Consider the following 13,749-nt stretch of genomic DNA (forward strand, 5'->3'; position numbering starts at 1 on the left):
CCAGAAACCAAATTACATATCTGCGATCATTTCAAAGCTAGTACACTAGACGTAGTTAGTGGGTTAAGTTGCAGGTAGCTCAGCACGTAAGGACTAGATAAGTAAGCGATCTAGAAATTTCAAATCAAACGCAATGCTACCAAGTCCCGTGATAGATGCAATTATAAAGTTAAAATGAACAAACTATCAGTCCTGCGTTTGCATGCGTGTTAGAAACGTAAAAATTCATGTCCACCGGCATTCCACCCGACGGACTGAGACGAATCTGTAAAATATTAAATCCCACGCACTCAAATCGCCCACACTTATGGAAGTGAAAACAAAACATTCGTAATGTAAATGTGTTCCCTAACATTAGTAGTCAGTAGTGAAAATGAATGGCTTTTATCGATTTCAAGTAGAACTTTCGAGCCGTACCACATTTATATTTATTTCTGTCTGAGTTGGCAAATTTGTCTCGATTTTCTTTCCATTCTTCCAAGTCTGCATACCTAAGGATCTGGGTGAAGAGTCGAAAAATATTTAATAGTTACTTGACGATAAGACTGATTACCGATTATTTACATTAAGCAAAGAAAAATTTTATGTTAGTTTTTTATCCGTAAAAGGCAATCGTGAAGTGTAGCGTACTAAATCGCTGTTATACGGCGCGCCGAAGAGGCTCACTGCATACGAAATTCATGAACAGTTCTTTAAATCTATGTTTTCGTAACAATAAATGACAGACGAACTAACAGAGAAAAGCACCGCCGAGGTACATTTACAAACTTCCAAAACGTTGACAATTATGGCGTGAAGAAAGTAAATGTTTGAAGCAGTAAACTCTACGACCGGTTGGAAGGATCGGAGTTGATGTACGAGTAAGTGGTTAGATGGTTTCTAAGATAAAAAAGTATTAAACAAACAAATAACAACCAAGGAGCGAGTTTTGTAACCGGGAACATTGCAAATTCCTAAATACCTTCCATACTAACTACTACACTAGTAACGTAATGAAGCAATCATTAACTACAAATGAACCACGTTATATACTTCTTCTACACATAATTGCGTTGAGGTGAAGCATCTAGCGAACCAGAAACTGATTACAGATCTAGAAAACACTACGTACGGGTTGAGTATGTTATTTAATTAAAAACATGTTTAATATTTCTGTAATTGTTGAACGATGACTGTAAGCAAATGAATATCTCTACTCTCCGTTGTCTATGAACCGAAAAAAAAAACAATCATTTAGATGGACCAATGTTGATAATTTTACTCCCTCGTTATGCTTCGTTATAGACGTTTACATTGCATTGTTTACTCGAGGACTGCATCTCATTGATGCAAGTCGTCTACTACCGTAGCCACTGTTGAAAGTTTGCTCAAGCTAGCACCTATGGGGAACGGAACACGAAGTACGACGGGAAACCCCCGGAAGCCTTCGCCCCTTTGATACAGGATTGCGTTCTAACAATCTCTCTACTACAAATTATCACACCAAACCCTTTGAACTAACTCTACAGACAGTCTGGTTTGGAGTGTGAATTAAGAAAATATATAAACTAAACAAACCCCATCATCAAGTATATGTTGTAGAGACGTTTCTACCGACAGTGTGAACATTTCTAGTGAAGAAGATTAAAGCTTTATGTAACTTGCGCCAGGTGAAACAAGACAAACAATGGTGTTGAATATCCGTTCTAGTGCCCCCGTCACCATTCCAAGCACGATACAAGTAGAAAGATCCACTGAAACTATGTACCCATTAGTTCTACCTGCTAGCAGTGCCCTTACCTGATCCAAACAAAAGTCAAGAGTGCAGTGGGGAAAGGAGTCCAGAACTATTTTTAAGAAATTTCATGATCGCATAGTAAAGGTAGTGAGATAGGGTAAATGATGAAATAGTCAATGCGAACCTACAACTAATTCCCAACTCACGCTTGAGCTACAGCAACTAAGCAAACGTGGAGAGTGTAGTCCAGCAGCAAACAGGGAGCGTCCACAGGCAAACCAACCCCGCCGCCATCTTGTGAATGCAAATGAAAAATTATGTTCTCGTTGAAAAAATCGAACAAGAAATGTCGAATAGAAGCGCATTGAAAGCCAGCATTTTGTGCAACTTATACGGTCGACCAAATTAAGTGAGAAAAATACTGAGAAAAGGTATAACAACACACAGGTAATGAATTTTCAGGTGAATCATATTTAAACAAGCTACATCTTCTTCGGTTTGGTGAGTACATTGCTATTTTATTCTTTTGTAACATTTTGCACCAAAATAGTCGAAAAAATCCTCACCTTAAAGTCTATCTTTATTATCTTCACATGTTTTAAAACGACTCTGATATCGTCTCAGGGAGTATTTTCTTTTAAAGAAGAGTCCGCGTGGGGCAAGCGATTTTAATGAAAAACGTTCCGTAACAAATTCGCAAACAGCGACCGTGGAGCGACCTCTTGCGTTTGATGTTGATTTGTCCAAACCCACAATCCGTTGCGAGCATAGTGCACTTGTGTAGAAAGTCCGAAGCGATGGGAAGAAAATTGAATTCTATCACCTTCCATTTGCATAGGATTTTCCTAAGCAAACCACCGTTTAAGAGATGGAGAGAGAGAAGAAAAACCGGTAGATCAGTACTTCATTATACAGCATGGCCCTTCACAAAATGGACGCGAAGTGTACTTTCAGCTTTCTCCGTAAAGGTGTACGTCTCCATTAAAAAATAAAACGGAAACAGTATTACTAACATTCTAAAACGGTTTCTCTCTCTTTCTCTCGCTCTCTCTCGTACTCTCTTTATCGCTCTCTTTCTCTCTATCTCTCTCTCTCTCTCTCTCTCTCTCTCTCTCTCTTCGTCCTCGGATTCATGATCGGGACTAGAATGCGAGGAAACTTTTTAACGAGTTTCTGACACTGTCACAACATTGGCGCAGTTTGACCATGTATATCCTGGCAAGTTCGTAACCTTCGATTGAGTACTCCTGAAAAGGAAGTTGCCTTAATGCTAATCAAACACGCCTGTGTCCCGATCCCACAAAGCTTTTTTTTGACACCTACACTTATCGCATTAACATGAATTTTAATTTATCGCACCGTTGACCATCAGCAATCTGAATGAATAATTCAAAAAAGTGTCATTTTGCACCGGAAATATATCTGAAATTCCAGATTTCCAACTGCTCCGGTTCCTTCTGAACAACTGTTTAAATATAAATTTTCGACATGGAGCACTTCCTACATTTAGCTTTGATTAGTAATTTTTTTTTTAATTATTTCACCAAGCTCAATAAAATATTGCTTTCCAACTCAAACACATCCAGTTACAACAAGGCACAGGACATGTAAAACGCGTCACCGTTTCAGTGGTTGCATCAGTCAGAGTCATTCTTTTGGCAGACAATTTCGCGTGCTTTATGAAGAAATTTATATTCATCCTTCCTTATATTTATGTCAACAGTTCGCACAGTGAAAACAATAGAACCCTTTTATTCTTAAGCTTTTCTTTATGAAATTCAATTTAATGCAATTCACCACAAAATTTACAGCGGATGTAAATACACAGAGCTCATCAGAATACCCTAAGACCTGCAAGATTATCTGTGGCTTCCGTTTGGAACCAAATTTCGGCTTTTGCCCGACGCATTGTTAGATGTATGTTATGGACAATGTGATGCCACGCGTTGTGAATGCTTTTTCTCTTTTCTTAACAATAACAGAATTTGAATATACGTATTGGGCTAAATATTTGCTTTCGCCTCACCGCCAATGTCCCATTATCCTTAAAGGTAGAAATTATGGACTGTGAATGCTTCTATATGGGGAAATGTTTCTATTGTCAGGATTAACATAATACCATAATACCATCGCGTTTCGGGCTCCAGCTGCAATCAAGAGGAGAAGAATCAATGTAGAGGCATGTGGATTCTACACATCAACATCATGAGAGAAATTGTACTTCCCACCGACCCGAACAATAGTTTCATTCAGTGTGTGAAACGATGTTAAGCATAAATGTTTTCATTTATGCCGACGAAGTAAAACAAGCACCAGGGACGAAAACCTATATTTCTAAAAGTATATGACCGTAATTAACACATTTCGGTAGCTCTAAATTAAATTTAAATTTCGTTTATCACACATTTAAAGCTGTTTATGATGCTGTTTCTTTCGCCCTTGGAATAATATCACATTTTTGAAATTACCGTCAACAACATGTTTAGCGCTGGAAAGTCAAACAAACCGAGGTTTGCTCTTAACAGGAAACAAATGAGCGCCTATTTCCAAGGCCAGTAGATTTTCTTTCGATGTGGTTCCCTACGTGTGTCGTGTAAACTACGAACATTGTGTGGTTTGCTGTGGGAGTTGCGGTTTTCTGGCTTATATTATCCCGACCCGAACATACCTACGTCGTGCTAAACATATTCATTTGACCCGTTGCATGATGGGAGTTTGAATTTAATACAATAACCACTCGGCTGGGGTTGCCCTTCCGTTCGGTCGGACACATGCTGAGTTGGGCTGTGCCTTTCAAATTCACAACAGACAGCACGTTTTTAAACTGCAAACCACTAAATCCTCGCAGCGTAGCAACCGTTGTCAGGTTTCGCTCTCCAAAATAACGGCCAACCAAACGTGCTACTAGCGCAAGGATCATACGTATCCTTGGACCACAGCCAGGATTCCATGCATCTTTTGCGATACTTCTTCTATTGCACACACTGTCTATTGTTTAAACGTGGAACTTTCCAAGCGGAAGTGGATAATCCCCGTTTGCTGCAGACTTTGTACAGTTCAGAATATTTGAACAAGCTGAATTGAGCGGTATGGTTTCTCCCCATAAATCGTATATCGTACACCTCCCCGAAGGAGAGCGTTTTTCAACTGACCGGCTTTTCTCTCGAACTGCTAATGGCTTAAAGGAGAAGTTTGGCTTAGCGAAAGGTTTAAGAGAACCTGTACAATATTTCAAATGATTATGCACAAAAGTTCCTAAATTGATTACTGCCAGCAATCCGCACGTTCGTCCGGTTTCCATCCTCTTAGCAAACGATTCGAAGGAAGGTTTTCAATTCAATTTCAAAGCCCCTGCGCAATCATCACTCACCCGAGTGGCTCATTCTTTGGCAAATGTAATTAAACTACAGAAACGGGATTGTGGAAGCGCACGAATTCGTTTTCCGCGAACCGTGCCGTGACTCCGGGCGCACGGTCGTTACGGACACTGTACTTTTTGAGCCGCGTGGAGTTTTAAACTATTTGCCGTTTCAGGAACCGGCGGAAAACAGCGTTCCGGTCTGGTACCTCCGAATTGGTGTGCATCGGAACCTACGACTTTGCGCGCCCTACACCGAGCGGCAGTAGAAAGATAAAAAAAATAAACGAAATCGCCACGCTGGACTCACGGACAAATTGGAGGAAAACGAATCGGATGTAATCACATTTTGAATTAAATCTTACCGAAGCACTAAACATGACTAAAAGACTGCTCTCGGCGCCTCGCTGGAATAGTGAGAGAAAAACCTCTTGACTTGTCACGCGTACCCGGGTCAACCTGGGCTCAAGTGATAGATCATAGCACTATCAAAATTTCCTCAACTGAGCTGTAGTCACACGGTTTTAATCTTGTTTGCTACTGCGAGACGCGTCCACGCTAGGATATCTGGGTACTCATGGCTGTCTAAATTTTCCTTGATTATCTGCATTCATCCGGGCAACTTCCTGCGCTAAGCGCTATCGATTCGGCGTGAAGGCAATCACGGGTAGATTTTTGCAGATTTGGTAATCCACTGTCCGGAATCAGTTGACGATTCTATCCATCTAACACCTTTTCCTAGAACCCAATGGAGGTAGCATAGGGAAGGTCCGATCGGTGGACCAAAAACGTGTTTCTTGCACCAAGTCTACGTAGAAGGCGACCATCGTGAACTAGTACAGATGTTGTGCTTTATTTGCGATTTATCTGAATGGCTAACAGGTTCGCTAACGAACAGTTTGAACGTCCATTATCAAACCTTAGCTATATATTTCTCCCGATTCCAAGAATGATTTGAATGCTCATGTCCTTGGTTACGAACGGATTCGTGTCCTATATTTTTCAACCAATTTTGGTGTCAAAAAGGCTTAGCATGTGAATTGCTTGCAAAATCAGTCTCGCCGAACTTCACGACACGTGTACCAACCCAAACCGAGCACCCAAATTTGTCGGATGTTTGATGAATATTAATCAGAAAATGTACTTCTACGACGACAATACCGGCCGGTGACGCATCCACATCGGCGTGACCATCATAAATATGGAAATTTTCTATTTTTTCTATCGATACAGATGTCCCATTCGTTGCAGTTAAATGTTTGCTGAAAATGTACCAATCGGAACCAGCGTAGTTGAAGGATTAGCAGACCGGCATTCACTATCGCACAGTTCGGGAAGGAGGAAGGACTTTTCACCGTGACCAGAACTTGTGTTCCCACCTGAAACAGCAAGTCCATGCTGGCATTACACTTGCACTACACAAAACTCCGAAGGTCCTCCGGTAGCATCACACTCCGCCCTGGCATCACCAACATTCGATCGGTAATCCATTAATCTTACTACTGGCCGGCACTAGAGGTAACGGTTTGTGAAGTTGGTTCGTGTAAGTTCCAACTACCCGTCGGTTCCGGTAGAGGCAGGCGAACAAAAAAACCGCTCCAGTGCCGCCAAAGCAGTTCCCTCCGCTTCCGGGAGTGTTGGAAAAGAAATTGAATTTATCTATCATTTCCATACTGTTCATGCGAGGCCCCTTTTTTCGTGGGCACTTTCTCTCGTTCGCAGTAAAACCCCCAGATCTACCACAATCTTACGCCTTTTGGTTCATTTCCTGCAGTGCTTTTGCTTCAACGTCCGTTTTTTGTTCGGTTTTTGTTTGCCCAAACTCCACATTCCAATTTCGATGTTCTTGAATGCTCTCGGAGTGAGAAAAACGATTTTTCTTGGCCCTGTGCGCCCATCCGTTGCCCTCTATGATTGGTCTCGAAAATCAATGATAGATTTGGGATTTTCCGCGATGCAAATTGCTGTCCGCATGGTAACGATAGATTCGAATTTGCCCAAATTTTGCTTTTCCGCTCCGAAGCACGTCGAGCAGTTCAGGGAAAGGGAGGACAATTTCTGGCAAAAAAGCGACGACGAATCGATGCGGGAGTAGAATAAATGGACCAAAAAGTACCAACGTCGGCTCAGCGGCAGATTCAACTGGCAGCTTTTCTTTGTGGGCTTAAAGGCTGACTTTTGTTGGCCCGATGTAGCATTGTGCTGTAAAGATGATGCTTCTAGATGGTTCTTTCAACGGTCCCATTCGCAAACCAATCGGCTTTACGATGCGAAAGTACTAACAGACATGCGACACACGCAAAAACAATTTCAAGGAATAAGCTGTAGTGACACAAAGTTCATTTTCTCGCTGCTCTAAATTTGTGCTTTAATTTAAGACCAATTGACAGTGGAAAAGGCAGTATCGTCCAATCTGCATCTTGTAGAGTTAGAACGAGGACAAAGTTGGATCAAAACGTGACTTTGGCCAAAAAGAATCAGACTGATTGCTGGCTCAAAAACGCAATTAGAAATGGATGTAAATATGATTATGCCACCGAAGTGAGTTCTCCAGGCTACATTTGGCTCTGTGCCCTTCACGAAGATTGTCAGGCCCGCGCAGTACAAGCAAATTTACTATGATTAACCATATTATCGCAGCAAATGAATGGTAATGTTGTGCCATTGTTGCCATTAGCCATACCACCGGAGCACCATTCTGCGTTAGCACAGTAGACCGTTCATTGATTTTATGTCCAGATACTGATACCTTTCGACGCGACCTAGACTATTCTGCAACAAACACATTTTCCAGTCCAGTCTAAGTGAGGTCTTGATTTAGCAGTAACGGTTTTCCGGAACCTTTCTCAGTACCGAGTAGCACCGCGTCAACGTTTTATGTTTATTTATGACAAAAACAGTGCGTCCGTTTACCTGAGGATTAGTTTGTTAAAAAGGGCTTTGTAGTTGCTGTAAATGAAGCACGTAGCATAAACACAGCCAGGCGTTAAAAATAAGTCCTTTTCACGGACGCCCTTGGCAATCGGGTAGCTCGGGCTTATTCGGTCCAGTGATAAAATGGTGACGAAAATTATAGCATGGCCAGGCACTCCGGATACTTTCCTGAGGCGAACTTCGGAGAAGATTTGCAGCGACCCAAAAGAAAAAAAAAACACGCAACAACTCTTGATACTGAACAGTAAAATTAATTCAACTTTTTGTTCCAAATGAAATATACTGTGGGAAAATGCTCGAATAAAACAGGTAGAATAAAGGGAAAACAAGGCAGACAATAAAGAAAATCATTAACGCTGGTGAGGACCCGGTACTACGGAAAAAAGACAATTCCAGAACATAGAGTGTAGGACGAATGACGCACTTGCTCAACTTCGTCAAAGGAAAGAATAATTTGGCCATGTCTCATGCCAGTAACTTCTAATAAACTTTAACTTTTACGTGATAAATTTTGTACCCCACTCGTAACTGGTGTGGCTGGTTGAACGGTGTTCTAAAGCCATTATAGACCACAGCCAGACGTACACAGTCAAGCCACAGAAGCTGCAACGTGATGTATGCTGAATATAAAACGGACCAAATACTTTTCCCCGAAGCAAATGATGTATTGATGAAATGGTTCCAGAAATACGGCGAAGATATTGCTTTAAGGAGCCTGTATAAGAGCCTCAAAATGGCGAACCAACTTTCTAGAAATAAACCAGAAATTTCTGGCATTGATAGTTGCGTACATATCAAACCTGATTTCCAAACGACACAACTGTGAGAAGTTTTCCCGTGTATGATTCTCGTAACGATCCTTTCTGTCTATGAAAATCAATGTTTAGCATGAAGCATTCCTAGGCACATACCAGATGTCTATAAATGGTGACAAAACTGGTAACGACTCCATGGTTTTCGCGCTATTTAACGAATCGTCTGGCAGAAATGGTTTATTTATAGCTTGAACGCGGTGACTTCCGGCACATCTAGAACAGCGCAACGCCGGAAGTGTATCCAGCGGGAAATCAAGCATGTTTTCACGACATCTAGATTGTGTAAGCGAAAAATGTAAGCAGTCAACGTTATTTGCGTGGCATTTATGTAAGACATGCGTTGCTGTGCGTTGATTAGATTAGAATAATAGAATTGTAAATAGTTGATGGGGAGCATAACATTGCATAACAATAAAATTAACATTCACATTAAAATTGTAAAAAATAAGCTTGAAAGTTATGGAGAGATTGTGAACATTCGTTTACAAAGCTTTTAGAATAGCTTTGGACTTCAGACAAATCATACATATAAAGCAATTCAACCAGACCATTGGCACACAGTTATTGTCACATTGTCACAGTACTCGAATAACACTCAAAAGTGCTCGAATTGCTCGACGGATAGTTCCTCGAGCCGCCGATCCACTTCATTTCCGTATTTTGAGATTGTGATGTTCAAAATTCTAGGTATAATCAGTACTGTTTTTTGCTAAGTCCTCTAGAATGCACGATCCATTCATGGAAGTATGCCAGTGTAAGATAGGATAGGATTTCTCTCAACCTCTCCTATTTTATTTCCTTGTAATCATGACTAAATTTTGAATTGTGTGAAAAACTACGTCAGCTAGAATCCCAGGAGATGGATCGTAATGTACATTTGAATTTGCTTTACTGGATTTGCACAACATAGCCGAGCACAACATAGCCGTCGTCTCTTCGTTTGAAGGTCGGTTTCCAGTGCGATGGGCAGGATTTGCGTGGTTCCAGAATTTGCCTTAGAAAAGAAATTGAAATCGCAATTTTAAAGAGACACAGAAATATAACAGTCGTGTGAAACATAAAATCCCAAATTCCCTTTCGGACTGAACAAAGTTTGCCGGTCTGCTAGTTTATTATAAGGTTAAAAAAATAAGTATTTACCTCTTTTTCGAGAAAATCCGGAGGAAAATCACTGATACTATCCTGAAACCCTCTGATACTATAAGGTTTGTATAGATTTCCGGAGGAAATCTGATACTATAAGGTTTGTAGGAGTTCCCCGCCGTTTGTTCCTCGTTGCGCTTAATCTAATACAAAGAGAATACATAATCGTTAAAAAAAAATTTATCTAATAATAAAAAAACAATTACATTACCTGTGTTCTTTTGGTTTCACAGAACAGGTTTGGTGGGGTTTGGTTTTAGTTTTGGTTGGTTTGGGTTTGGTTTTCTGTAGGATTTTTGTTTTGTGTTTTGTGCCTCTGCCTTTTGTTTAGCTTTTTGATTGATTTTTTTGTTGTTCTAAGATTTTTTATAATAAAGAGTAACTTTTTTAGAGTTTCAACAGTTAATTTTTCTTTTTTTACGAGTTGCAACCTTTTCATTTTAACAAACTGTCTTCGGCAAGCTGCCATTGACACTCCCATTCCGTTTTTAATATTTTCCCAAGCTGCTTCAAAATCTTTTTTTTTTGGATAAATGCAGTGTTGTCTAGTGCTATTGGGTTCGCCAATAGCATTTCTATTAATTTAATACACTTAGGGTTAATAGCTTTCATTTTATATGTTGCTGGATGCGGTTGGGGAGGGAGGATTGTCTAGCTCTCGCCTGTCGCGCACGTTGCGACGCTCGGTGCGCGATTGCCGTTTTGCGCGTTTGCTGATGCGACACGTGCGTTTGCCGAAGGACACGCCACTTTGGGCCGGATCAGACAAAAAACATTCGTAAACGTGCGAAATTGCTCACTTGTTGTAATTATTGAACGATAATTATCGTGAAAATGGTTAATGACTTCGCGGGCGACAAGAAAGAACATGTCGTGCCGGAAAGCAACGGACTAATTCCAAGCAACTGTCACTCGGCAGTGCTGCCGGGCAGTCTGGTTTACGTTAAAAATAAAAAAAAACGACAGAGACGGGAAAAAACAAACGACAGAATGAAACAAGAAAAAATAAAAACCTGAAGCAACTTGGTACAGCAAACATTTCTGTAAGGCGGTAAGACATTTCTGTATCGCTTTTTATACGACACGGTCATTTCGTTTTTAAATTTTTGCTGCCACACGAAGCAAGTTTGGCATTAATAATTAATGTTATGGCAGTTGTTACGGCAGTTGTGGCTCCGCAGTTACCAGCAAATAAAAACTTATATTATTTCTCCACTTGTTGGCAACCTTGGTGCTAACGTCAAAACTTGTCAAAAGGTAGAAACGTCAGAACGAAAATCTGCAAGTGGAGAGAAAGCACGATTTTACGTTTTTCCCGTGTGTGTTGTTCTATTGTGATCGTGATTTTTCCAACCGTTCTTACGGAACGTAAAGGGATTTTCAGTGTTGGGGTTTTCAGCGTCAGCGGCAACAGGTATTTCAAATTGTTTCTCACCTTGCACCACCACCACTACCACCATACCACCTTGCAGCATGTCGGCAAAGCGACGCGGGACGGCAAATAATGGCCAGCCGGGTCCCTCCAGTTCCAGGCGGCCACTCCAGTTCCAGGCGGGTTATAACGACTATCACAGCGACAGCGACTGTGAGGAGTTGAATGCCCTTCCCCTTCCCGCTACCGCTTTTGACTATGAGTTGGTTGACCTTTATAGTCAAATAGAGGAGGTATGCGAACGAAGCCCGATGCCAAGCCCATCGGCAACTTTTGCCCAAATGGTTTGCGTTCTGGAGCAAATGATACCGGGCTTGCCGAGGGACCCACGGGCCGTGCTGAAGATGCCGTGGAACATCACGCTTCAGGATGTCACTGGCCTTCCTATGCCAGCGAGCTTCTGGCAGCGTGATGTGAGTAAGTACACCTCCAAAACTTTATTATCATTAATAACTAACTATATTATATAATAACTATATTATAATGTAACACTATTTAATTACAGAAGAGGCAATAGCACGGCAGACAGCACGACCGTCAACCGTGTTGGATTTGTTTGTGGATTGGGCACCCTTCAAGCAGTTGGACAACCCAAAGATGCTATCTTGGGTTGTGCTTGGAAGGGTGCGGGATATGGATACCGGGCCACCGGGCAAACCGTTCGGTCTGACGGTATTTTGCGGCAGCCAAGCGCCAACTGCGCAGATGTTGCTTGGTCCGCTCTGCCAGCAGTTGGAGCCCATGACGCACGTCACACCCAGGGCAGTCCTTTCTGACGCCGAGGGACGTGCGCGTGCTAAAGGTAGGTTTCTTAGCGTCGTACATCTATTTAAATTTAAATTAATTTATTGTTTTTTTAATAATTACAGAGACAAAACATCATACAGGTTTTCATTCGTGCCACTACTGCACCATCCCGGGGGTAAAAGTTAACGATACTTTTAACTTCTACAGCGAACACTCTTACCCCGCGAGAACCCACGATGAATTTGTGGGTCACCAGTACGACGGCACACATCGTACTGGTGTTCGCACGCAAATGACGCCATTAGCGCTTTTGCGAATTGACATCGTTAAGGACGTGATTGTCGGTGACGACCGTCATTTACTGAACGGTGTTGTTCAAAATTTTTTCACCATTTTTACCTCAAATGCCCGAATGATCGTAGGTGACTTCAACAAGTTGGCGAATCTATTGTGCAATGTCCACTTTCCGCATGAAAGGAAAGGCGGTCAATTCGGGAGGACCATTGGCCTTTGGACCCCGTCCATGTGGGGATATCTATTGGACGTGGTAGGTTTTGTGGTTTTGATGCAGGTGCTGTCGCGACAACATTATCAACTTTATTGCAAGTTGCATTGGGCGGTTGCAATTTGCAAGCGCACTCGTAATGAAGTATTGTTGCGATATGCAGAAACTTTGTTTAAGAGGTTCGTCAAGGGTTATAATGAAATTGTCGGGGTTGTACCTTATAACGTGCACTGCTTGTTACATGTTGTGGACGAAGTAAGAGAAAAGGGTCCAATGCCGCGTCAGTCAACCACCCCATTTGAGGAAGAGATAGCCGGGTTGAGAAGAAAAATAAATACAACCGACCCTCAACGGGCGGTCAAAATTATAGCAACCTCCCTGATGCTTCGGGAGGAAGCGCGTCGTCACCTCCCTTTAAAACGTCCCTACCCTACGGTTACGAATGAAGGCCGTAGGGTTAAAATAAGGGATAAGTTGTTGCTGAGGAATGAGACCATCTCAGCAAGCGATGCCGATAGTTGGTTTTTGGCAAAGACCGATGTTGGTGTTGAGGTCGTCAAATTTGAAGTAGCATTGGCATCGGGAAAGGACTTTGTCGTCTTAGGACGACCTTTGGACGAAGCAACGACTAAGTCGTTCGTACACCCGATACAATTCACCAATTACATTCCTGCTACGTTGAACTTTTTCAGCGCACAGAATAAACGAAATTTGAAGCCACCACAAAGATATCATGTGAGCAATATAGTTTGCAAACTTGGTGTAGTAACCCTGCAAAACTACACAGAGTTTGGGCCTCTGTTTGAATCATTCGCAGATTTCGAAGAATGATTCAATCAGAGTGCAAAAACGATCTTTTGTGCTTTATTGAATGTTTGTAATGTCTCGTTGTTTGTGCCAGTTCAGCGTTGCTGTGATGTGTGTACGGTGTGTTGTAGGTTAGTGTAGGTTGTTAGGGGGGTTGGTATTAGTTAGTTAGGGGGGTTAGTTAGCGTTTTTTTACTTCAGCGTGGGTGTGTTGTGGGTTGGTGTAGGGTGGTAGGTAGGTGTCGTGGTGTGGGGGATATGGGGAGGGGGTGTTGGGTGGTGTGGCTTGGT

The 13,749-nt window shown here is 41.9% G+C and overlaps 1 protein-coding gene across 1 annotated transcript in view; it reads left to right on the plus strand.

The window, feature by feature from the left end:
* Window positions 1-11,680: 11,680 nt before the first annotated feature.
* The window catches only part of LOC131207552 (uncharacterized), a 2,838-nt gene continuing 769 nt past the window's right edge, over window positions 11,681-13,749 (plus strand). Inside the window, exons 1-3 of the mRNA XM_058200170.1 lie at window positions 11,681-11,816; window positions 11,905-12,201; window positions 12,269-12,564. Coding sequence (XP_058056153.1) covers window positions 11,681-11,816; window positions 11,905-12,201; window positions 12,269-12,564 — 729 coding nt within the window. The remainder of the gene's footprint in view (window positions 11,817-11,904; window positions 12,202-12,268; window positions 12,565-13,749) is intronic.

Source organism: Anopheles bellator, chromosome 2 (genome assembly GCF_943735745.2).
Source record: "Anopheles bellator chromosome 2, idAnoBellAS_SP24_06.2, whole genome shotgun sequence".
NCBI lineage: Eukaryota > Metazoa > Arthropoda > Insecta > Diptera > Culicidae > Anopheles > Anopheles bellator.